The 27,500-nt window shown below is 38.0% G+C and overlaps 1 protein-coding gene across 2 annotated transcripts in view; it reads left to right on the top strand.

The window, feature by feature from the left end:
* Positions 1–25,354, top strand: part of efna5b (ephrin-A5b) — a 93,124-nt gene extending 67,770 nt beyond the window's left edge. The window contains exons 2-5 of one of the 2 annotated variants that reach the window (XM_043247899.1): positions 8,385–8,677; positions 20,834–20,899; positions 21,121–21,198; positions 24,378–25,354. In XM_043247899.1, the coding sequence (XP_043103834.1) occupies positions 8,385–8,677; positions 20,834–20,899; positions 21,121–21,198; positions 24,378–24,502 (562 nt within the window). In that variant the 3' untranslated portion in view covers positions 24,503–25,354. The remainder of the gene's footprint in view (positions 1–8,384; positions 8,678–20,833; positions 20,900–21,120; positions 21,199–24,377) is intronic. The other variant, XM_043247900.1, reaches the window with a different exon arrangement.
* The last annotated feature ends 2,146 nt before the right edge of the window (positions 25,355–27,500 follow it).

The following is a 27,500-nucleotide window of genomic DNA, read 5'->3' as shown; positions in this document are numbered from 1 at the left end:
TTTGTCAGACACATCTTCAAGCCATCCGTGAAAGGAAATATTCATTTTTCCGAAGTAAACTCGAGCGGCCTCAATTTACATGATATTATGTAAATCCTATGAATCCTATAATTTTTGTGATTTCAGCGTTTTACACAGTTCTCCTGCTGGGGATAGCAAGGGTTTTTGATAAGCGTGGTTTCCCCCGGCGCTGTCGTTTGACCGGAGCCTGTCTGACCTCGTTGCTGACCAGACGTTAGCTGCATCGACCTCAGAAGCCTTCATCCTCAGCCTTTATACACACAAATACAATTATAAGTTATAAATGCTTGATGAAATGGTTTATTAATCATGCATATAAGATTACATATTGTTTGTAAATATAAATAATAGTTTATATATATATATATATATATATATATATATATATATATATATATATTTTTTAAATATATATATACATATATATAATAATGTAAATTAATATAAATAATATTATTATTATTTATTATTATTTATAATTATATAATATATATAATTTTTATATAAAAATAATTAATTTATTTATATTTTAAAATATTTGTTGTTTTGTGTTTATATATATGTGTATATATATATATATATATATATATATATATATATATATATATATATATATATATATATATATATATATATATATAAAATTTCAAAATGACCAGAAAAAAGGCTTGATGAAATGGTTTATTAATCAGATTGCATATTATTTGTAAATATAAATAATTAAATAATAGTATATATATTATTTCTATTTTATATAAGTTTCATATAAATATATATATATATATATATATATATATATATATATACACAAAACAATAAATAATTGTATTCATCATCATATAAAGAATAGTGTATTTTACACACACTTATTTACAGTGTGTGTGTGTGTGTGTGTGTATCTTCTAACACTTTATTAAGTTATAAAAGCAAATGAACCAGAAAAAAATGAATCTGACAGATATAGCATATAAACTGTGGCTAGTTTACAGGCTGTATATATCAAATCCGGGCCCATTTTCTGTCCGGTCTGTTTGGTTTTCTCCTCTCCTGGTTCTCTCTAAACCGGAATCTCCTCGTGAGGTTTTCGAGGATGTGAACATGTGTCCAGCACGTGTTGACTGGTGTTTTTAGCCAGAAGCAGGTGAGACGGTCCAACCAGCAGCCCATCAAACCATCAGCACAACTTCCCTCCGCATTCTCGCGCTGATGGAAACACGGCTGCTGTACGAGAACTCTAGACGAGCGCCACATGCCTGACCTCCTAAAGAGTGTCCCGCTCGAGTGCAGAAGGACTTACGATCAGGCCTCTACAGTTACAGATATTACCTGCTCTGCGGCAGCGCCGGGATTTATTGAAGGCAGCTGCTGCTGGTGTAGGAGCAGGTGGAGAGCTCGTATAAAGACGGGGCTGTTGAAGCTCGCGGTGGACTTCCGAATTCCTCCTCTGGGAACTCATTGCTGGTTGTTGATGATCCAGTGACATTTTTGTAAATAATTCCAAAAATAAGGGTTTTTTTTTGGTTTAAGGTTTTACGTTTTAATCACGAGCTGCATCGAACTACATTTCCCACAGTCCTTTGCGGCCGGAAATAAACACGAGCATAAATCGCGCATAATTCAGTGACATTTTTTTTTAAATAATTAGGAAAATTTGTTTTTTTGGTTTTTTACCTTTTAATCACGAGCAGCGCCGAAGCACGCGAACTACGTTTCCCACAATCCTTTGCGGCCGGAAATAAACACGAGCATAAATCGCGCATAATTCAGTGACATTTCTTTTTTAAATAATTAGGAAAATTCGTTTTTTGGTTTTTTACCTTTTAATCACAAGCAGCGTCGAAGCTCGTGAACTACATTTCCCACAATCCTTTGCGGCTGAAAATAAACACGAACATAAATCGCGCGCACAAAGTGTATTATTCGTGCATTTTACTCATCGACGCTTCATTAAGACGAAGGCTTCGTTAAAAAGGTTTGAAGAAATGACATTTCTCAAGAGTAGTCGGCATTTGATGATGGACTTCTGAATTCATGGACGCTAACGCTCCTCTGGGAACTCATTGCTGGTTGTTGATGATCCAGTGACATTTTTTTAAATAATTCCAAAAATAAGGTTTTTTTTTGGTTTAATGTTTTACGTTTTAATCACGAGCTGCATCGAACTACATTTCCCACAATCCTTTGCGGCCGGAAATAAACACGAGCATAAATCGCGCATAATTCAGTGACATTTCTTTTTTAAATAATTAGGAAAATTTGTTTTTTTGGTTTTTTACCTTTTAATCACAAGCAGCGTCGAAGCTCGTGAACTACATTTCCCACTATCCTTTGCGGCCGGAAATAAACACGAGCATAAATCGCGCGCACAAAGTGTATTATTCGTGCATTTTACTCATCGACGCTTCATTAAGACGAAGGCTTCGTTAAAAAGGTTTAAAGAAGTGATGACGATTCAGTGACAAATGAGGAACTTTGTTTCTGATCATAATCACAGTGGCTTCACGGATATATCTATATCTATTTATTTCTCTATCTGCAGTGGCGTGGTGTATATTGTATAGAAATAATCACGTAATGTAGATTTTTAGGCAAGAAAGTAGTTGTTGACGGCAAAGTGTCGTAATATCTATAACATATAACTTAAGCGCTGCTTTTGTACTTTTGACTGAGTTGCCTAGCAACATATATATAGTGGCTGCTGTTGCTTAGTTAGTATTATTATTGAATAAATAATATTATCTGTAAATAATAGTAGTATTTGGCATTGAGAAGCGGTCTGTGTTTAACAGATGAAAGGATAGCACGACAAAGATACCGCTTTCATCATTAAAACCTATGTTTTATTGTGAATATGAGATGCATCAGATGCAGGTAACAATCACTCATGATAAGTCTAAAAAAGGTGTTTAATAAAAACAAAAACAAGCAGATGAAATAGAGAACGTGTTTTTAGTAGACAAAAGAAAGCACGTAGATGTAATAAAAAAGATGAAACTTGTGTTAGGTTAGAGTCGCTGAGCAGCGTATTAATATTTAATGTATAGCGTCACTATGAATACAGTACAGCTAGGCGTGATTATGTAGCTTTGCACGGAGGTTAATGCAGGTAACACACAGGAGAAACACTCGCCGTGGATGTAAAGCAGAAACCATCTGTGTTGAGAGGTGCAGAAACTCACAAAGTACCAGAGTGTATTACATCCTCGTCCTAGACATGCACTCGCTCTCCGGAACGACGCAGAAGAGCCTATGTGTAAAAACAAGAGAAGACTGTTCAGACTTCATTCAGAAACGTGTGTGTGTGTGTGTGTGTGTGTGTGTGTTTCTGTGTGTGTGTGTGTGTGTGTGTGTGTGTGTGTGTGTGTGTGTGTGTGAGTGTGTGTGTGTGTGTGTGTGAGAGAGTGTGTGTGTGTGTGTGCGTGTGTGAGTGTGTGTGTGTGTGTGTGTGTGTGTGTGTGTGTGTGTGTGTGTGTGTGTGTGTGTGTGTGTGTGTGTGTGTGTGTGTGTGTGTGTGTGTGTGTGTGTGTGTGTGTGTGTGTGTGTGTGTGTGTGTGTGTGTGTGTGTGTGTGTGTGTGTGTGTGTGTGTGTGTGTGTGTGTGTGTGTGTGTGTGTGTGTGTGTGTGTGTGTGTGTGTGTGTGTGTGTGTGTGTGTGTGTGTGTGTGTGTGTGTGTGTGTGTGTGTGTGTGTGTGTGTGTGTGTGTGTGTGTGTGTGTGTGTGTGTGTGTGTGTGTGTGTGTGTGTGTGTGTGTGTGTGTGTGTGTGTGTGTGTGTGTGTGTGTGTGTGTGTGTGTGTGTGTGTGTGTGTGTGTGTGTGTGTGTGTGTGTGTGTGTGTGTGTGTGTGTGTGTGTGTGTGTGTGTGTGTGTGTGTGTGTGTGTGTGTGTGTGTGTGTGTGTGTGTGTGTGTGTGTGTGTGTGTGTGTGTGTGTGTGTGTGTGTGTGTGTGTGTGTGTGTGTGTGTGTGTGTGTGTGTGTGTGTGTGTGTGTGTGTGTGTGTGTGTGTGTGTGTGTGTGTGTGTGTGTGTGTGTGTGTGTGTGTGTGTGTGTGTGTGTGTGTGTGTGTGTGTGTGTGTGTGTGTGTGTGTGTGTGTGTGTGTGAGTGTGTGTGTGTGTGTGTGTTTCTGTGTGTGTGTGTGTGTGTGTGTGTGTGTGTGTGTGTGTGTGTGTGTGTGTGTGTGTGTGTGTATAGTTTTCTCTCTCTCTGTCGGTGTGATCGTCGAGCGCCCGGCCTCTTTCGGGGAGCTGTGTAATTGTCATGGAAACGGACCGATCGGGTGGCCGCATGGAAGGCCTCCTCAGTCCTGAACGGATGGAGCTCGTCGGGTTTATAATCAGCTTGTAATAAATGTTCTAAAGTTGGCGGCTCCTCCTCTCTGATTACAGAGCTGTGTTTGACCTCAGCCTCTCTCCCAGACAGCTGGAGCATAACAAAGACGTGTAATTATCATAATTTGACAATTAGCCTGCCATCCATTCCCAGTTTTTAATTACCGCCTTTCGTATGACCGGAGCATGGAGGACTTTTCCTGCAGAACCGAGTTTCTCGGTGCTTAGTTTTTTTTTTTTCCAGCAGAGCTCGGGGAAAGGAAAGAAATCGCCCGGATGAGTGAAATGAAAGGAAATGTATGGGATCAATACGAGATCCGGCGTCTGTGGCATCCGCTCCATTAACGAGGAAAATCATTTCCACTTTGTAAAAACAAAGCAAAAATGCATTTACAGTAATGCACTTACGGTACAGTGGAAGTCAGCGGGCTTTGATATTTCACCCGGATGAACATTTAAATACACGCTGTTTAAGTGAAAGCATGATACAGTAAAATACAGTAAAAGCATCGCAATTACGCATTACCATATCATAAAAATTGTAAATGTAATAATTAGGATAATATTAATATAAATCAGTAAATATATATACACACAATATTGCAAAATATTTTATTTGTATTATTATTTATTAATAATATATAGATAGACAGAGTATATACAACAGCTAATATTGAATTGTGATAAATTAGTTAATATTAAATTATGATAATATTAATATAAATACTATAACATATTATTATTAATGTGTATATAATGTAATATTTTATAAAACTAAATAATTATATATATATATATATATATATATAAATAAATTATTTATATTATTATTTATTAAAATATAGATTAAAATATAGATTAGATAATAAACAACAGCTAAGTTAATATTAAATTGTGATAATATTAATATAAATACTATAACATATTACTGATATGTGTATATAATGTTATATTTTATAAAACTAAAAATATATATGTGTGTGTGTGTATATATATATATATATATATATATATATATATATATATATATATAATATTATTACTGAAATATATTATTTGTTATTATTTATTAATAATATAAAGCTAGACAGACAGTTGTATATAATGTAATTTGTATTAGTAAAAAATCACTTTGAAAAGCGTGCTAATTTTTGTTATATTTATAGTTGTCATATTCATAGTTTATTGTCCTATTTCCAGCTCATGTTCAGGATTGAATATTTGCTCTAATTAAACGTCTCGCCCATAGACGTCTGTTACTGTAAGCGTGCTTTGAGCTTGTTGAAATGATTTTTTGCTGAATTAGGTCACGTCACGCAGACAAGCACAGGATGCTGGCGTCTCGCCGTATTTCTCTCGAATTAGAAACGGACCGCCAAGAGCTTCCTGGAAATCAGAGAACTTACGAGCGGACGACGTGATATCGGTGACAAATAAAAACAGATTAAAACCTCGCTAGACTTTACAGGGACGTTCCTCGTATGAATAATATCCAGGATCCCGGGGTTTCAAAAGAAATATTGCACCTCTATTCTCTCTCATCCAGAGAAACGTAATATTCATTTCCAGCGATCTGTCTGTGTTTCTGCAGAAGCAGCGTCTACTGAATATTTGTTTTGTAACCAATCAGAACCGCCGTTTCTATCGAAACTTCAAAAGACCACGAGCTCCTTCAGCTCTTCAAGTGCGTGTCTATGAAATGATGTTTTATGGATAATAAAGGGGTGCGGGTGCTCTTAAAATACATCTCGGCATTCCCCTCCAAAAGCAATAGCATTGAGCTTTTAGTGGCAATAATTTAACGCTTTTTCAGCAACGATAAAAGCAATTAACCGCAATAAAAAAATGATTTGCTAAAATTAAGTTCTAAAAACATTATTTTCGATTTTAAAAGGAAAAACTTTAAATGTTATAATTGTACTAATATTATAGGAATATATATATATATATATATATATATATATATATGTGTGAATTATAAAATATGTATATATAGCAAAATATATAGTTTTTCTTATATAAATTATACAGATTAAAAAAATAAATTATTACTGAAATATATGTATACATACACACATGTAACATTTATTAATTTTTTTTTTTGAGCAACAACAACAATAAAAAAATGAATACACTTATACAAATAATCTCTTCCCAGCCCAACTTATTCTAAAGAAAATGGAGAAAGAAAAGGAAAAAGGGGGTAAAATAATTTATAATAAAGTTAAAATAAATAAAAAAAAAATAAATATATATATATATATATATATATATATATATATATATATATATATAAATCAATTAAAAAAATTATACAGATTTTTGCATTATTATTGCAATGACTAACAGTGAGGAATGCATGTGTCACAATGTTGATGTTTTAATAACGTTAGTACATAATGTTTACTGAACGTTGTGTAAATGTTATCGGGACGTTTCTCGCACGTAGGATGTGTTTATTCCTCTGCCGGTCTGCCGTTGATGAACTGAGGCGTGTGTTAATCGTCTGTCCTCGCCGTTTAGCCCCTCAGAACATCAGCGGGCCGCTAATGAAGCGCATCGGCATCCAGAAGACGATTATTAACTTTCTTAATCGGGTGTGTGTTTCCGTGCGCTCTTGAATACATGCGGCCCGGCTCTCTCTCTCTCTCTTGACCCTGTGATCTGCTTCAGCTCTGGACGGTCAGCTGCGTCGCCGTTCGATCTCCGATGGAAAGCGGTTTTCGGCAGGAATGGAGAAGTTCAATTAAAAGTTTCCACAAGCTCCCGTCAGGCCATTTCTCTAACCGAGTCCCAATTAAAACTCCGAGCTGCCTGACGAATGGCTGTTTAGAGGCAGGAACGAGCGTGTTTAGGGATTCGAGGTGGAGAGTATTTACAGGTGAGGGTCGGCGGCCCGGACGGAGAGAAATACCGTCACTTTGACGAACGCTTGTTTGGAGTCAGAGGTCGTTTTCCCAGGCTTCACGGGGCTTTGAGGACCTAATAAGGGCACATCATGCATTTCATCGGAGAGATGATAACGGATCCGCGCGTCGTCGGTAAACACATTTGGACGTGTTAGTCTCTCTCGTGATTAATGAGATCATTTCTTGTGTTGCACGTTGGAGTTGTTTCAAGATGCTTGGCAAACAAGTCCGAGGAGGGCTTGAAAGTAAACCGTCGTGGAAATTGTGGACTAAAATGAAAATAATATTAAAAACAGAAAAGCTAATAATGTTATTTAGGAAAAAAATTAATTAATTAATTTTAAAAAAACTATATATATATATATATATATATATATATATATATATATATATATATATATATATATATATATATATATACATAAAAAAAAAAAATTAAAAAAATTTTCAAATATAGAATGTAAAAATATTTTATATTATTTTATAATATATTTTATATTAAATTGCAACACTTTACAATATTCCCATAGATACAATATAATATATATATATATATATATATATATATATATATATATATTTTTTTTTTTTTTTTTTTTATTTACAAATAAACTATGATATAAAAATATAAAATTAAGACTAAAATGAAATGTTATATATTTTTTTCGTCTAGATTAACTTAAACTGCTGTTGATAACTAAATTAACTAAAACAGTAATACTTTACCATTTATTATTGTTAACAACTAACATTAACTAACAACGAGCAATATAATAGTTAACATTTTTATTAATATGTTGTGGTAACTTTAGTTAATAAAAAAAAAAAATACAGCTGTTCGTTGATATTAATAGATTCGACTCAGTTTTACAGTCTATAAGGAAACGTTGAATTCTTAAAATATTTACTATTTTTTTTATTGTTAGTTCTCTTTAAGTGATGCAATTAACTAATGATGATAAATGAAAAATGAAGCAAAAACATCATGCAGACTATTAACAAGAACTGAAACAGCATTTGAGCGTTAATAAAATATCATCATCATCATCATCTCATCTTTACCAGATGGTTTGAGTTTTGGTTGGGTCTCAGGTACATGTTTGAGATAGTTTTCTCTGCGTCCTGCAGGTTCCACCGCGGAGACTATCACATCGACGTCTGTATAAACGACTACCTGGACGTGTACTGTCCGCACTACGAGGACTCGGTCCCCGAGGAGAGAGCCGAGCGCTACGTGCTCTACATGGTGAACTACGACGGCTACAGCACGTGCGATCACACGGCCAAGGGCTTCAAGCGCTGGGAGTGCAACCGGCCGCATTCCCCCAACGGCCCGCTCAAGTTCTCCGAGAAGTTCCAGCTCTTCACGCCGTTCTCGCTGGGCTTCGAGTTCCGGCCGGGCCGGGAGTATTACTACATCTGTGAGTATCAATCAATCAATCAATCATTTTTATTTCTATAGCGCTTTTAACAACACAGGTTGCATCAAAGCACTGTACAGTATAAAGTAGAAGAGTACAATGAAAGGGATGTATAATGAAGAGAGTGAACAATTTCTTATTAAATGCAGAGACTATTCGACGTTAAATCACTAGAAGTTAAGTGTCCTCTTAACTTAAGCTAAGTATGAGAGTGTGTAGTGTGCATTTACAATACACACTTTCAGTATGCATATAGTCATATTTTTCCATTTTATATTATATGTAAATATATTTAATATACAAACTTAAATGCATGCATGCGTTTTTATTTCTATATACATAATAAATATGCACAGTACGCGTGCATAAATGATGTTAACGCACTATTTTGTAAAAGTTTTCATTTGATTTACATTTTCAGTAACGCTTTACAATAAGGTGTCATTTGTTTACATTCAATAATGTATTAACTAACATGCACGAACAATGAGCGATGCATTTTTTACGGTATTTATCTTAAGGCGATGAAGAAGGGTTTTTGTGACAGAGGTCTCAAGGGAAAAGTAATTAAATGATTGTAGCTAATTACTTGGTAAATAATTACAAGAATTGCTCAATGGTTGTGTAAAAACCCTGTGAAAAACAGCTCCGTTCACAGCAAGCCATTTCAGTGCATGTCCCTTTAAATGCTAATGAGCTCTGATGGCCCCGCCCCCTCGTCTCTTTTTATCGTCCCCCGAGACTGATTGCTTTGTAAAACATGAGCAAAAAAAACATGTAAAAATGAATTTTGAATCTGAAGACCCCTTTGAAAATGTAAATGTCATGAAATTATAGTAGCACTAAAATAAAGAAAATATAGCAGTTTGTCGTTTTAAGAGTTTTACTAGAAAAAAATCAGGTGAACACAGTAAGCCTTCAACAATAATTAAAATAAATAAATAAAGAATGCACATATCAGCTGTGTTAAAAATATTAATATAGATTTATATTTTATTTATTTCGATATTTGATTCATTTAGTATATTTTATTGGCATGCAATAGCAACCGTTACAAATAAGTGAAGGAGAAAGGATGGATGGATGCAAGTATATTTGGGGAAAAAAAAAATAATAATAATACTTTTTTTTAATATATATAACACGCTCTGGGTGTGATTCTTACGCAAAGTAATTCTCTAAAAATCACAGTGTGACAAAAAATCAATAAATAAAAGGTAAAAGAGGTAAAAACATTAAACATTTAACATTAATTGAAATATGTGAAAGTTAAACTGTATTAAAACTATTAGTTGTAGGTTTTAAATTATGTGTGTGTGTGTGTGTGTGTATATATATATATATATATATATATGCACAAGTATGTACAACATCTACGTTGCCAAATGCATCTATAAAGAGGGTAGAACTATATATTTTGATGATTTTTTTCCTTTAAAACGTCTCGAGCGATTTGAAGGTTTGTTACGAGACATCGGTTTGTGCGCTGAAATACGAGTCAGAAACCCTCGATCCCGGTTCGTCCTGGTGTTTTTTCATCCTCTCACGTTTCGGGCCGTAATGCACGTTTATTTCCCTCGCCGTGTGTCAGCGACAAAGCCATTTGCGCGCAATTCTCGACTGCGCGGGGGCTATAAGAAAAGCTCAATGTTTTCTCTGGTCGGGTCGAGGCTGTAAATTTAGAGATTCGCTCTCAAGGACGAACGCCGCATGAAATCCAGGCAGGCCAGAAATCGATGTGAATCAATATTCTTTGGGAAGAAAATGCGATTCGAGGGTTTCTCTGAAGGACACCTGTCGACGAGGTGAGATGAAAATACAGGCAAACCTCATTAGTTTTCACTCATAACTCCTGCAGGACCTTGGTATCGTTACGCCGAGAGCCGTTATTATGTGCTTGACTAGCTGGTGCTGCTGAGGACGGGAAAATCATGCAGCGTATCGCTCTTCTCACGAGTCCCATCATCCTCGCTCGCGCTCCAAAGCGAACATCTGTGAAATACGTTTGCCCTCTCTGACTGATTGTTCTGTCTCGCTGCACGGATCCGTCCGTCTCGCGCCGGAGTCTTTATTCAGCTCCTGCCAGATAGATCTTGGCAGCTTCTGTCTCTCTGGCGAACATCATAATTAATATACATCACGGCGATCGTGTTTGAACATCATTCCAAACAGAAAGTCAGGGCTGACGCCGAAGTCCCGCTTTTAGCTGCCACATTTTACGGCGGCTGAAAGAGTCGTCGGCGTTATTAATATCTGTGTTAAGAAAGATGATTTCGCAATTAGGGACGGTTAAAGACGCCGGCTTTCTCTGGCAGGAGTATTTAAGCGCACGTTCAATTAAAAGCTCTGCGCGGTTCATCCGTCAAGCTGTAATGAAAACTCCTTTTTAATAGCGTTTTATATCATGCTGACATCCGTATCGTTGCATTTCTTAATTATATTATATTATATTATTCAGCTGATCGATCGTGCTCACGCTCACTGAACGGTTACTGTATTCGGTCACATCTGCTGACCTTCACTTCACGAAAACTAGAATAAAACTAAACCCACTTGGTTAGCTGGTTAGACTCCAAAATGTAAATATTATTTTTATTAAATTTTGTAAATATTTTGCCAGCGTTTGGATTATTTTAGAATTTATTTTTATTCTTTTGAACTATTTTTTCATTGATATTAATATTATAATTTTTTTTTTATTAATGCATTGTTTGTTTGTTTTTTCATGTTTTGGGCTCATCGATTTTTACGACAATTTTTGAAATGGGTTTGGGTGCAATAATAATCATTTCTATTTACAAAGACTCAAAGACTCTTTATTCAGGTTAGTACAGAAATTGGCCAAAAATTATTTGTTAAAAGTATTTTTAGGGAGGGATAAGATTGAAGGAGACAAAATAATTTGGTCGAGTTATTTATTAATATTTATTATCTATATAAATTGTATTTGTACACTTTATTTACAGTGAGCTTCAAATAACACAACTTGTTTTAATTTCATTTTCATTTATTTATTTTAATCAGGGACAATGCACATTCAGATTCATCCAACACTGGCAGGTTAACTTTGGAAAAACGTCTTTTCAGCTGTAAAGCAGTGTCAGTATTCAGCTCGAATCAGTTCAGTGTTGATTCAATTCAGTTCAATGACGGAGTCAAATCAGTGCATTATTCAAATCAAGAGAAATGAATAGTAAAAATATGACGTGCAATAAGAAAAGTTCAAGAAACCAGTTAAGTGTAATTGCGTTTCACCCTGTATTTATGTTTGCTATGTTTTATGGTTTATGATCACAGCTCTCTAGTTTTCATGAATTGTTGTTGATTGATTTTCAGATTACTGTAGTGTTGTTACTGACGCTTTCAGATGGTGGTTATCGGTGACATTTCTCTAGATCTGTGTTTGAAGAGACTGGAGCAGTCAGTAGAAATGTTATCGCTCGCTCTGAATGACATTATCTCTCCAGACTGTCACGTCTCTCTCCAGTAGCAGCAGCTGAGAAAAGTCTAATGGATTTTTAGTGGTGCTTGTTTATGCTCTGAAAATGAATGAATCGATAAATCCTTATGTTTTTGTCTTGTTTTCCATTAAAAACCAGCTTGTGTGTTTGTGTGCGGTTGCTAGACTGTTCTCTGTAGTTGCCAGGGTGTTGCTATGTGGTTGCTAGGAGGTACTGTGTTGTCACCGAGGTGTTGCTATGCAGTTGCTAGAGTGTTCTGTGCTGCTTCCAGGTTGTTGCTACCGTATGTGGTTGCTAGGATGTTATATGGGATTTCTACGCTGTTGCTATGTAATTGCTAGGATGTTCTGTGTGATCGCCAGGGTGTTGCTAAGCATTTGCTAGACTGTTATGGTGTTGCAAGTGTGTTCTGTACGGTTGCCAGGGTGTTGCTATGCAGTTGCTGGAGTGTTCTGTGTATTTTTAGGGTGTTGCTACTGCATGTGGTTGCTAGGGTGTTCTGTGTGGTTTCCAGGCTGTTGCTATGTGATTTTCGTCAGGGTGTTTCTAAGCAGATTCTACTATGCAGTTGCTATGGTGTTCTGTGTTGTCGCTATTGTATGTGATTGCTAGGTTGTTCTGTGTGTTCCAGGGTGTTGCTATAGAGTTGCTACAGTGTTCTGCGTGGTTTCCAGGTTTTTGCTATTGTATGCGGTTGCTATGGTGGATGGGTGCTTACCAGGACGTTGCTATGCAGTTGCTAAGGTGTTGCTTTGTGATTGCTAGGATGTTCTGTGTGGTCACCTAGGTGTTGCTGCGCATTTGTTAGGTTGATCTTGTGTATTCTGTACGGGGTTGCTATGGTTTCGCTCTTTGTTAGTGTGTTCTGTCCAGTCACCATGGCGTTGCTATGCAGTTGCTAAGGCGTTCTGTGTGGTCACCAGGCTTGCTAAGCTGTTCTGTTTGAGGGCGCCATTAATTTCAGCGTGTGTAACACAGTCTGCAAACAATATAACATCTAAAGCTCCTACTCCTTTTTCTACATCAATAAAACAGCTCTCTGTGACACATGGGCCAGCGTTCAGCAGCAGCGTGTTGTTTTACAAATGTGCCAGTGATTTTCATTAGTCAGAGATTTGTAGTGTGATCACGGTATTACAGCTTATTGGAAATGTACAATGAGGATTAAAATGACAAATAGCTGTCTGCGAGATGAAAAAACCCCTTGTGCTGCTTCAGCACGGTCAGTGAGGTTTTGTTTTTATACTGTTATCCACTTGAGCAGGTTAATGGAGACATGAGGCGAAATCAAACAAGGATGTAATTCATCATGTTTTTGTCTCAGAGAGGAGACGGTGTCTATCAGGGGGGATTTCTTATCTGAGACGAATGCTGTTTTTCTTTCTGCGCTGCTGTAGAAAGCCACGCTGAAAGTGTAAAAAGCAGGAAGCTGTTTAGTGACGCCCGCGTCTGCAGCCTATTGAGCAGAATACAGCGTGAAACGTGCGAGCATGTCTCTCTGAGGTCAAAGGTCAGGGCGCCCTGCTGACCCCCCCCCCACCTCGAAATGCTTGAGACAGCATCTTTTTCTAATATTGTGAATTTAAGGATGGATTTTAATCTCTCGAGGTCTCCAAATCCAATATTACAGGAGGGAGTCAGTGGATGAGAGGAGAATGAATCACACTTTTTGTCTGACGCGAGTGGAATTGGAAAATCTGGATGCGGTTTGGAGTGTCAGGAACGGCGTGTGGGGTTTATGACCTCACGGACGCTTATTAAATCATGCTTTACCCTCTCTGGCGACTGTCTAGGGACCGCTGCAGGTTTGATGGATGCTGTTAGAGACGCGGTTGCTAGCGAGGTCGGTGCCGTTCACAACTACACTGGGGGTGTGACTTAAATTTCAGAATTTGAAGACGAACTGGTTTCGCAATTTCAATTCAAATTTGAATACGCGATACATAACTGGAATAAATTTGAGCATTCGAAGTTCAGTTTCACTGAAAATGTAGTGTTATGTACGTCAATCAGGCAATAATTACTGCTATTTTGAACTTTCGATTCACCTATGAATCCTGAAAAATAAAATGCATCAGTTTCCACAAAAATATTGGGAAGCACAACTGTGATAATTCTTAGAGTGATTTCTGAGGACTCGAGTAAACATGCTGACAATTAACAGAAATGAAATACATATTAAAAGATATTCACATAGAAGACACTAATAATACTTCACAATATTGCGTATGTACTCAGTAAACCTCACCTCTTCCTTTCATTCCAATTCAGCATCCTGCATGCTGTGGTCAATTCAATTTAAACTCACACAAAGGAAGCCCATTCTTAAATGCTGTGTTTTGCCTGACCCTGGTTGTCATGGTAACGGCGATCCATTTGCATGAGCGCAGTGATGTAGATCAGTTTAATGACAGACGAGCTGAGTTTATTATATTTCTGTGCATGAGCCGCAGACGGAGCCAGCACATCTCTCACGTTCATGAAGACTCCTGGTGTTTCATCGCCTCGCCTGCGGTGTGAAGGAGCACGTCAGCCATTATCATGCCTTTGATGAATGGAACCTTCTCCTTCTCTTTGTTTTGTTTTGTCTGGTTCCCTTCTGCGTCTTCTGGGTCGCAACACTTCCCGGCATCCCACTGTTTTCCTCTTCCTGTGTGTGTGACTGTAACATTCGGTGGCACGCGGCCCGGACCTGCCCGGCTGCCAGACAGCATCTTACACTTGCTGAAAGACGCTGCCAAAGAGCGTCTGTGAGCGGATCATCAGACACACACACACACACACATTCACCAGAGGCTATGCACGTCCAGAGACCGTGTCTGTGAATGGCATCAGTGAGAATTCTCCTAATGTGTTTTCACATTAGGCTGAAGTGTGATGCCTGCAGATCTGTAAATGAATATGAACTGCATCAGTAAATAACATGTTTACTGTGGTTGCCAGGGTGTTGCTATGCAGTTGCAAGGGTTTTTTGTGTGACGTTCTTGCCAGGGTGTTCTTGCCTTTGCAGTTGCTAGGGTGCTCTTTTTGGTTGCCTAGGTGTTTGCAGAGGGTTTCAGTCGCTAGGGTGTTGCTTTGCATCAGTACAAAAAAAAAACTGGGTGTTTCAAGGGGGTTGCAGTTGTTAGGGTCACGTTATTTGTCAGTTTAAGAAAAATCATCTTTACAGTGGTTGTCAGGGTGTTGCTGTGCAGTTACTAGGGTGTTCTGTTTAGTTGCATGGGTATTTCCGGAGGGTTGCAGTTGCCAGGGAATTGCTGAGCCTCAGTAAAAAAACAACAACTTTACAGTGGTTGCCAGGGTGTTGCTATGCAGTTACAAGGGTTTTCTGTGTGATGGTCTTGCCAGGGTTTTGCTTTGCAGTTACTAGAGTGCTCTGTCTGGTTGCCTAGGTGTTTGCAGAGGCTTTCGGTTGTTAGGTGTTGCTATGCCTCATTAAAAAAAAACATGTTTACAGTGGTTTCCATGGAGTTGCTATGTGATTGCTCGGGTGTTCTGCCTAGTTGCCTAGGTGTTTGCAGAGGGTTTCAGTTGATATGATGTTGCTTTGTATCAGTACAAAAAAACTGGGTGTTTCAAGGGGGTTGCAGTTGTTAGGGTCATGCTATGTGTCAGTTAAAGAAAAATCATCTTTACAGTGGTTGTCAGGGTGTTGCTTTGCAGTTACTAGGGTGTTCTGTTTAGTTGCATGGGTGTTTCCAGAAGGTTTCAGTTGCCAGGGTATTGCTGAACCTCAGTAAAAAAAAATCATTTTTACAGTTGTTGCCAGGGTGTTGCTATGCAGTTGCAAGGGTTTTCTGTGTGACGTTCTTGCCAGGGTGTTGCTTTGCAGTTGCTAGGGTGCTCTGTCTGGTTGCCTAGGTGTTTTGCAGAGGCTTTCGGTTGTTAGGTTGTTGCTATGCCTCATTAAAAAAACATGTTTACTGTGGTTTCCATGGAGTTGCTATGTGATTGCTCGGGTGTTCTGCCTAATTGCCTAGGCTTTGCATCAGTACAAAAAAACTGGGTGTTTCCAGGAGGTTGCAGTTGTTAGGGTCATGCTATGTGTCAGTTAAAAAAAATCATCTTTACAGTGGTTGGGGTGTTGCTGCTACACAGGGTGTTGCTGTGCAGTTACTGTTTAGTTGCATGGGTGTTTCCAGAAGGTTGCAGTTGCTAGGGTCTTGCTGAGCCTCAGTAAAAACAATCATCTTTACAGTGGTTGTCAGGGTGTTGCTATTAGTTGCTAGTATGCTCAGTATGACCTGTATAAAGTGAAGTCCATATGTCCTGCCTGCAGATCGTCTGATCTGAACGTGTTTTCAGTAATAACATGTTTACAGCAGTGTACCAGATGAGCCATCTGAAGTCTATTTGTAACATTTGTTTCATGGCCCTGTTTTTCCATTGGTTGACTTTCAAGAATATCTGTGCATTCTCATTGGAAAATATTTTTTGCAACATGGGTATTGCTAATATTTCATTGCATTATAGTTGATGTTTTTAAAAGCTCTTATAATTGTGAGTTTTGTGTTCTTGTCATAATGATGAAAGTCTCTGGTGTCTTGTAGAAATTAAAAGCACATTAAATTACAATGTGTTCCCTCCAGATAACAGTGCAGTTGGGCTGAATTGGCAGTAATGAGAACATGTTTAAACACATGATGAGCACCTGCTGCTGATCCCCTGCATGGTGTGAATGAGTCTGTGTCATCTCCTGTGAAAGTCCTACTATCATACTGAGATGGAAATGCCTTATTCATTTTCACTCTTTTCAGGCATTGTTTCAGTAACTAGATTTTTACACTGACGAAAGTAAAACTCACTAAAATAGCAAAAGGATTCAAGGTGGTTGCCAAGGAGTTGCTATAGCTACTGTTTCTAGGGTGTTCTGTTTAGTTTGGTTGGTTGTTCTGGATGGTTGCCAAGGAGTTGCTATGCAGCTACTAAGGTGTCCTTTTACGGTTTCTAGGGTGCCAGGATGTTTCTATGTGGTTGCTAGCATGTTCTTTGTGGTTGTCAGGGTGTTCCTATGTGGTTGATATAGTGGTTCTAGGGTGTTCTGGCTGCTTAGCAAGGTGTTGCTATTCTGTTACTAGGGTGTTACATGGTGGTTGTTTTGGTGTGGTTACCGGGGTGTTGTTATTTGATTGCTAAGGTGTTTTGGGTGGTTTCCAGGGTGTTGCTATGGGATTTGTAGGGAGTGTAGTTACCAAGGGGTTTCCAGGGTGTTGCTGTAGTATGGCTCCGCAGTATTCTGGTTGGTTGCTAGGTTGTTGCTATGTGGTTGCAAGGTGTTCCGTGTAGTTTTCAGGGCGCTGTTGTTGCTAGGCTATTGCTCTGCAGATGATTAATTATCATAGTGGTTACCGGGGTTTTGTTATACATGTCTTTGTAATTGCCTTTTTAGCAACATATTTGATATGCGACCGAAAATTTTATGTTTTCATTTAACTTCAGATTAAACAAATGAATTACACATTATGTAGGTTTTGTCATATATAGGTTCACAGGTGTGTACATAAACTTCAATATCTTTCCAGCTTGCTCTCTCTCACACACACACACTTTCATTTGCATGTACATGATGAGAGAGACAGCAGCACTAGAGCAGAGAGGCAGATGAGGGCTGTGAGAAATGCTCTTCATCTCTGCTGATGCTATTAGTCGAGGCTCTTTATGGATGAGGACAAATTGAGAAAGCGCTGCCGCTGGCTACGGCGCTCAAAAGAGAGCGCTGCATATTTAATAGCTCTGCATTCGTATGTTGTCTTTGTCAAATGAAATAAATGCTGATTAGCTTACTCGCCCAAAGGCTGGGCTGACTCTTGACAGGAGCTCACGCTTGCCAGATTTCCAATCGGAAAATTTGTTTGATTATTAAGCCGCATCCAGGAGAAGTGCAGGAGGCAGAGTTCCTGGAAATGTGTTCATTTCATTATTACAGCAGACGTGAAAAACCCGTTTCTGTCAAAAGAGTGTACATTGTTCTAGTAGTTGGTGCTCAAAGGTTTGAAGTTTGGAATGAATGCTCATCAAAACTGTTTAAAATATAGTCAAAAAAAAAATTCTGAGAAGCATTTAATCCAGTTGAATCCATCCTTTCATAAGCAACCTTAAAATGTCTATCAAATATATATAAAATATAGTTAAAAGTTCTTCAACGAATATTGCGTTTGAATATATCCATAACATGTTGGCTGTAATGTAATCCAGTTTAGCAAGCAGGAATGCAGCGACAGTCATGTGTTTCTTTTTCTTGGCTTTGCTTGGCTCTTATTTTGTGAAACTATCATTTGTATTCATGGCATACTTCAGGTGTTTTATTCCATTAATAGACTCAAGCGACACAGAATACCAATCACTGTAGTGTTTCGCTTCGTAAATGTCCATTACACATACAGATATCACTAATAAACTAATATGTGACGATCTGAAGACATTCAGTGTTCAGTGTTCATGCTCAGTGATCAATGTTGTCCTTGTAACATCTGAAGGCATGAGAAACAATAATCAGGACTGATGCAATTTTGATGCATGGAAATCAAAACGGACCCAATTCAATCGCATAATGGTGTTATTGCTGCTGTTTCTGAAATCAGTTTCTTATGGATCAAATCAAGTCCTGGCTTACATTTATTGTCCATCTGTTACCTTCAGAAATGCATGGCGTTATAGCGGTAAACGGCTTGTGATTGTTGCCTCTGAAGTGTTAAAAGACAGCGTGGACTGTAATGTAGGAGCTCTACACATCCCACACACACCACAGCACATTCCCACCAAAGATCACAGAATACAATCCCCCGTTGAGAGTAATTAGCCTTAATTAGTCTAAGCGTTGAACTTGCTCTGTGCTGTCCGTCTCAATAAAGCTCACAGGATAACCTCAGATGAACATGGGATCCCTCCGAGTTTTCTCTTTCGCGGCTTCAGGAACTTCACATTTATGACTCACCGAAAGAGCTGGTTTCTGGCCGTTTCTAATAAAACCGATAAATAAAAATAGATATTAATAAGTGAAATGTTGACAGATGCAAAGCACCTTGTGTTTGAGTCCATGTTGAGGTCTTTTGACATGTTGGGTAATTTCACACATATATATATATATATATATATATATATATATATATATATATATATATATATATATATGTGAATATCTTTTTAAATGTTTGCATTCTGCTGATGAGCTTTGAGTTTGTTCACTTGCATATTATTAGCATTCTTTAAGAAACTTTGTTTGCAAATTTTTTTTGCAAAAATGTTTGCATTCCCCAAGAAGCTGTTGACTTGCACTATACTTGTATATTTGTTGTTATAATAAAAACTGGTAATTCCCAGAGGAACATTGCAAAACATGGATTGCTAAATTTTTGCGTTCCACGAGAAACTTTGTTTTTGCTTGCAATTTTTTTTTTGCATTTTTTGAGAACATGTTCAAGACATTTGTTTGCTCGCAAAACATTTCTTTTCTAACGGCAAATTTTTGTGTTGTTTTCTAAAAAGTGTTGTTTTCACTTGCAAATATGTGTTGGCTTGTACATTTGTTTGCTTGCAAAACGCTTGTGTTCTTGGAGAAAGGCTTTTTTATTTTTACTTGCAACATTTTTGCATCTCTCCTTATTACTTGGGAAATGTTTGTTTGCTTTTCCGTTTTTGCACTCCCCAAGAAACATTGTTTTCACTTTGTATTCTCTCACAAAAATCATTGTTCTCTAAAAATAATTTTTTTCACTCGCAAAACATTTGCTTGCAAACTTTTTTTTTCGCTCGCAATTCGTTTGCCTACAATTTTTTGTTTTGCATTTCCCGAGGAACCGTTTAAAGCATTTGTTCGCTTTGTATTTTCCATTTTTGCGTTCCCCAAGAAACGTTTTCGCTTTCGAGACGTTTGTATTCTCACCCAAAAATAACGTTCTCCGACTAATGTTTTTTTCACTCTCAAAGCATTGGTTTGCTTGCAAAAACGTGGAGTTCTCTCAGAAAAGATTTGCAGCGCGGCAGGTTTTGTGCAAGCAAATACGGTTTCATTATCAGATTTTTATCATAAAAAGTCATTTTTCCGACACCTCGTCCTTTTGACACTTCAGTCGGATCTCCATCTGTCCAGCAGAAACGGATTCTGGGGAGATCTTTGAGCGATTCCTCTTCTCTGCTGGACCTTAAAATGTAGCATTCAAGAAACACATGTCATAGTTTGCCTAAAAATAAGCTTGAGATGAAGTCACTCTATAATTTCAGCTGCGATTTTCCTCTTTTGAACTACGTCCAGTGTATTTGTGTCCAAAACACTCAGGGCCCGAAGCGGCTGATAAACCGGCAGACTGCTAGTGACAGAAACCCACAAATGACAGCGTGACGTTCCTCTCTTCACCCCGCAGGCGCCGCGCACACGTGTGTGTGTGTGTGTGTGTGTGTGTGTACACACCCTTTAGATTCCACAGGAAAGGAGCAATTTCCTCCTTCGAACCACAAAATACACCCACAAGCCACAGCCTTATAGGGTAGTGTGTGTGTGTGTGTGTAGTTTGAGACCTCAGGTGTGTGTGTGTGTGTGTGTGTAGTTTGAGACCTCAGGTGTGTGTGTGTGTGTGTGTGTAGTTTGAGACCTCAGGTGTGTGTGTGTGTGTGTGTGTGTAGTTTGAGACCTCAGGTGTGTGTGTGTGTGTGCGTGCCGTGCGCTCACCGTCTCTCATCTCTTCTTTGTGTTTTACAGCCTCCATGATCACAGAAACCGGGAGAAGGTCGTGTCTCAAGCTGAAAGTCTTCGTGAGACCACCGAGTAAGTGTCCCCAGATCACAAAACGCACACGTACGATTCTGTCCGGAAACATGTGGTTTGGAAAAAAAACAAAAAACTCCCATGCCTTTGAACGCAACACACTTTAACGGCAGGTGACTGCTTCTGTGTGCTTTCCTCTGATTGGCAGGTGGGTCGGGCTGCTGAATTACCACTAACATGATTGGCTTACGGTATCTTTTTCATTTCTTCTGTTTTTGTAGATGGCTGCGAGAAAACCATAGGCGTTCATGACCGCGTTTTTGTCGATGACAAAGTAGACAATGCATTAGAACCAAGAGGTCAGTATGGCTTGAAATCACCTTGGCTTCGTTCGCTCTGTGTGCTTTAGCTCCTCTAATCACTCTGTGCTCGTGTATTAACGCAGTTGCGTCTGACACTTCCAACCACAAAGACTGTTTCATTTATGCATGAGGTACACATCGTATTAATAATGCATTCTCTTGTAATAGCTGAGGGCTGTCTGTCAACATCTCCACCCCGTGCACAAGCAATTAAGTGGCCAGAAATGAGCCGTGTGACCTTTCAGTCAGTCGGTGTCTATCATGCCTTCCAGCTGAAATGCATGGATTATATTTACATTATATGCATGCACGCTGACCGCGGGAAGAATCCCGATCCGGAACTTAGATATGCATGAAGGTTCGTGCCAAATTAGCAGTGTCACGTGGGACCACGCCAAGCTTGTTTTGGCTTCTCCCCGATGAAGCCTATTACATCCAAACACATGGCGCTTGCTAACATATGCACCACTCTCGGCTCGTAATATTTATTGCCATTTCCGTCACGCCAGCTTTGACTTTCATGGTGTCACAATCAAACATTGGCGCTGCATTCAAATTCGAGACAAAAGGGAAAAATCGGAACGTGTCACAGTTTGAAATAGTATATTAAAGCACAAAAACACAGAAATAAACACAGGTTAGATTATGACAGAAACATGAGACTCAAGCGTTCTTCTCAAAATAACACTTATGATAATAATAATAATATGCCAAAAAGATAAAAGGAACTGTTATGCTTTAAAATAATAGCTAAATTGTTAAAATGGTATCCTTTCATTTAAACGCTATTTAAACAATAAATTTGTATTAAAAATCATCAAACAGAACAATTGAGAAAAGACGACATTTATTAAACATGCATTTTTATTAATGCAATATAGTTCAACTTTTTAATTCAATTAAATATTAGCTTGGAATTAAGGAAAGATAAAGCGGGATTTGGGGAGGAAAAAAAAAACATTTGACTTTGTTATGAAGTAAAAATTGATTGCATCAAAAATATAAATTAACATGCATGCTTATAATTAAGAAAAAAAATGTACGTTTTATATATTAGATGCGTTTATGCATATAAAATAAACTATATACATATTTGCATGTAAACATTTTCTAAATATATACTGCATGCGCATGCATTTGTTTATGCGAATGATTAAATACGCTTTATATTATTGGATGCCATCGATGACGATTAATGGCGATCAACTGTTGCCCAGCACTAGTAACACTTTGAAATGTTTTCTTTCCCCATGCAAACAATCGCGGACGATTTCTTCATCTTCCTAATCGCTTGATTATATATTTTTATTCGCATCGCTTGCCACGTGTGCGATTTACTACAGATTGCACAACGACTTAATCGTGCGGCGTTAACTTTCCACGTGCTCCGAAACAGTTCGGTGGGCGAAAACGCACGCTTGTATCAATTAACGGCGGTGTTGTTTCCTCGCGCCAGCGCGCACCCACCCAGGCCTGGCTTCCTGGCAGGCGGCGTGTCATGATGGAGGCACTGATTTATTAGTCCAGGTCCCCGCTGAGAGGCTGGAGGTGTCTGTCTGCCCGCCTGAATGAGCCAGCAAACCTCTCCGTCCTCCTCTCCCAAGCATATTTATCTGTCTCCGTTAGCACCACACCTGTCCGTTTCCGTCCTCTGAGAGACGCCGCGCTTTCCGAAGCCGTATCACGCTCACTGATGATAACCGGCAGAAACTCACCGAGACTCCCTCATCGCTCTGGACTCCGGGCTCATATGCTGCTTAGAGTTTAGACGGCAAATGGACGATAATATAATTTCATTATCTTCGAGATTTAAAATGCGTATTAATATTGCGTTTTGGTCATTTGTTATTATTTAAAAATCATATCCGTTTTCTCTTATTCATTGTGCAACCCGAATTCCCGGAAATGTCGGCATGTTTTTCTTCATCCGAATGAAACGAATATTGGCAACAGCGCATAGATGGCATAACCGGTGTTTAAACTGAGAAATTTAAGAGATACTGGCATGAAAACATGCTGGAAGACGTCCTTCTCTTCGGTCCGGAGTACACGCTGTCTGTGGTTTCCAACGAAAATGTCAAATTTGGACACTTGTCCACTTTGAAGCAGTCCGTTTTAAACGAGTCTTGGCCCTCGGGATCGATTCTGGACCATGTTCACACGGGGCTTTCTCCTGGAGCTCTAGTCAGCCCGGGCAGACTGTGTTTACCGACGGTGGTTTCTGGAAGTCTTCCTGGGCCCAAAAAACCAGGGCCATCCAACGAAGCCCCCTCACACACAGAGATTTGTCCAGTTTCTCAGTCTCTTCTGATGATGTTAGAGATGTAGATTTGCAGTATGACATTTTTGTGCGCTCTCGTGTGATCTCTAAGACACCCCTTTTATTCCTAAACATGTTAACGGAATTAGTTGCTAGATATTCCCCCAACTGATTTATTTATTTTGTTTAAGAATCTTTTTCTCAGTTTCAAACATTTGCTATGTCCTCTGTGTTGTGTTGCGAATAAAATATTGGCTTTTTATTTATTTTTAATTTATTAATTAATTTATTAATTAATTAATTAATTTTATTCTTGTACAAAAGAAAAAAAAAAAGGCCTCTAACACTAGTTCGCTCTATTCTTTTTTTCTATTCTATCCGTTTTATTTTTACTCATTAAAGATAAAAGGAACTGTTATACTTTAATTCGTATGCGTTTTAAAATATTAGCTAAATGGTTAAAACCGTATCTTTCCATTCAAACGCTATTTAAACAATAAATTTGTATTAAAAATCATCAAACGACGACATGTCTGGAAAAAACGACATTTATTAAACATGCATTTTTATTAATGCAATATAGTTAAACTTAAAATTAAATATTAGCTTGGAATTAAGGAAAAGTAAAGCAGGATTTGGGGACAAAAAAAACAGTTCGAAGTAAAACCTAGTGCTGTTGAACGACTGATCGAGATGAAAAATAAAAATACACACACACGCATGTTTATATTTAAGAAAAATGTGTTACGTTTATATATCAGATGCGTTTATGCATATAAAACAAACTATATACATGTAAACATTTTCCAAATATATACTGTATGTGTATGCATTTGTTTACGCATTCATTTATTAATAAGGGGAAAATGTAATCCATATAGAAGTGGCTAATGTTTTTTGGTCTCCTCACTTTTAGACGACACCAGTCACGAGGCCGAACCGTCCCGGAGCGACGTGTCGACTTCAGGCCTGCGGCACCAAACGTCGGGGCCCCTGCTGGCCCTCCTGCTGCTCTGCATCTCTGTGTTCCTCACCTTATAGCCCCTCACCGGCCCCGACTTGAGATCCACCAGGAACACTCCTGCTGCGCTTTGGTTTTGTTTTCCGATATTTAAGTGGTCCTTCGCTGTCTTTGATTACGAAAAGTCGATTAGCCGTGCAAAGAAGAAACGCAGAGCGCCCGTTTAACCAATCGACCGGCGGCCGGTCGCTGGGGATTGGCTGTTGGGAGGAAGGGGGCGGAGTCTCCGATTTGATTTGGGTCCATTGGGAGCAAGTGGCTCTTTTGTGGGCAATTAAAGGGTTTTTTTTAAGGTGGGTTTCACATAAAACAGACATAAACATCAACCCGAGTTCACCGGCTCTGCTGTTAGCGATATTATATATACACAAAGACTCTTGCCTTTCGTCCTTCGTCTGCCTTCCCTTAACAAATTGCAGAACGCATCGGAGGAAGCGGTCTGTAATGCGTCTCTCCGCAGGATCTTTCCCAATCCCTGGAAGACGTCGGGTGGTTAGTCTGTATCGGTTAGTCTGAATTTGGATTTGATTCTCTACTGCGATTCGAGGGACTTGTCTTAGTAGACCGCACCACTAAAAAAAAAAAACAACAATTTTGTATTTTGTAAGATAAACTTAACTGCAACATAAATATCTATATTTTTCCTATGACCTTTTATCAATTGATATGAGATATCAACATTAACGGATCATGGAAATTCTTTTCTTGTCATAACTGTGACTCTCTATTAGGAACCAAATACAGAAAGGAGCTTAAGGAAGCATTTGTTTGAATAGGCCTTATACTGTACGCTATACTAATATCTCCTGGAAGTGCTTCGAGTTCAGCCTTTCCATCGGGGAAATAAAGTTTAGTCTCATTTGTTGATTTCATTAATGCATTTGTGCAGTCCTGACTCGTTTAATATGCTGATGCCACATACACGACACATTAGAACATGGGCATTTTTCTCCTCCCGAAGCCTTATACGATAGAGGAACCAACGGCTGAATCTCACCAAACCTGACTCGCATTTCACCACAGAGTGCACAACATTTTTTGCGCAAACAAAATGAGGCATATTTAAGTGCAAATTAGTGTTTTGGAGCTTTTTGGGTTTTTTATAGCATTGTTTATAAAAAATAATAATAAATAATAATAAATATATATATATATATATATATATATATATATATATATATATATATATATATATATATATGTATATATATATATATATATATATATATATATATATAATTAAGTTTTAATAATTTATAATTAATAATTTTAATTGTAAAAATAAAATTTCTTTGTATTCCTTTCTATTTTGTTTTAATCATTGTTAAGCCCCTCAGCCATTAATTGTGGCACGTCTAGGGATATTATTAAACAGAAGATTTGGAATAGTGTGTGTGTGTGTGTGTGTGTGTGTGTGTGTGTGTGTGTGTGTGAAGGAAGTACAAAAGAAAGCATTATGCAAAATAAACATTATTTTAAGCCAATGTTTTTACATAAATGTAGAAATTTAAAAACGTAACATAATTACACACACACACACACACACACACACACACATACTGTGTATACATGCATGTGTGTGTATACAAAGTACACACACACATAATATGTACACAAAAAGCACTATATATATACATACAACATTATATATATATATATATATATATATATATATATATATGTGTGTGTGTGTGTGTGTGTGTGTGTTGTTGTTTTTTTCAAAATTATTTTGATAAATTATTTCAATTATTAAATTTTAAATTCAATTATTACACTTTAATTATTACAATTTAAAAATGTGTTCAGTGTCACAAATATCACACTTCACGACTAAGTGAAATATTTGACGCTTAAGATATGAAAATATCACTACTGTGTCTAGTAAATCAGTTAAAATAATCAAAAATCAGTTACGCTTCACATTAAGGTCTCATTCGTTAACATTAGCCTTTCTTGCATTGCATTGCATTTCTTACTGCGTTTATGAATCTGTTGAATATGTTAAATACACGTTAGTTATGTTCATATTAGGTCGCGTTATGTTAACTAACATTATCTAAGACTCATAAACGCCAGTATTGTATTTGCGAACCTTGTCATAAGAGCACGTTTGCAGCAACAGACAACAATGCATTGCAAAACGAGCCATTCACGATTGGTATATTTAATGAAGATGAATATTCAGCAAATTAAAAATCAAATGCATTGCAAATTTGGTTCAGACGAGATTAAAAACCGTTTCTGAGAGCCAGGGTCACACTGACTCGCGACAGACAAACGCAAACATGCTAACGACTGCGGCCTTTCTGCGAAGTGCGCCCTTTACAAAATAAAAGTCTGCGGTGAATGTGTTTCCGGTGAGATTCGGCCGAACCGTAGTTACTCGCTCCGCCGCCGTTTTCCGTTCGAGGTCGCATCGAGAGACGGGAGAAGTCTTATTCCCGACAATAAACACTTCTGCAAACGGGATGATCCTTTTCTGCCTTTCTGACCCGCTCGGTTCCGCTCGGTTCCGCCGGTCCCGCTCGTTCTCGTCCGCCCCGGGACTCGAGGAAACACACCACATGTGCTCCGCTTCGTGGTTCGCGTTAGAAACCACGAAAGAAACTTTTGAGAAAAAAAAAAACGAAAACGAAAACGAAAAAAAAAAATCAGCTTCAGTAGTATTTGTATCATTTGTACTCCGATTATTACCATTAATACCACGCTTTGTACACACTTTGAACTGGGAAACAGAATCAGCTTATTAAATGGATACCGTGTATCCTAAACTAGTCAAAAAATATAACGTTATAGTGTTAGAATACTACTTGTTTTTTGTACCTTTCTGGGGGAACGAGGAAAAATAGACATAAAACATTAATTATAATTCAGCATCACTGTTATTCCTTTATTATGGATACCGCGTTAAATGTTACGATCGGGATGTGTTGTACATAATGTTTGATATTAAGGTATTAATTTGATTCACGTGTCTTTTCTTAAAAAAAAACAAAAAAAAAACGTTGGGGCGCAGCC

Source organism: Puntigrus tetrazona, chromosome 8 (assembly GCF_018831695.1).
Source record: "Puntigrus tetrazona isolate hp1 chromosome 8, ASM1883169v1, whole genome shotgun sequence".
NCBI lineage: Eukaryota > Metazoa > Chordata > Actinopteri > Cypriniformes > Cyprinidae > Puntigrus > Puntigrus tetrazona.
The sequence above is the reverse complement of the archived record's forward strand: the minus strand, read 5'-3'. Positions and strand labels throughout refer to the sequence as shown.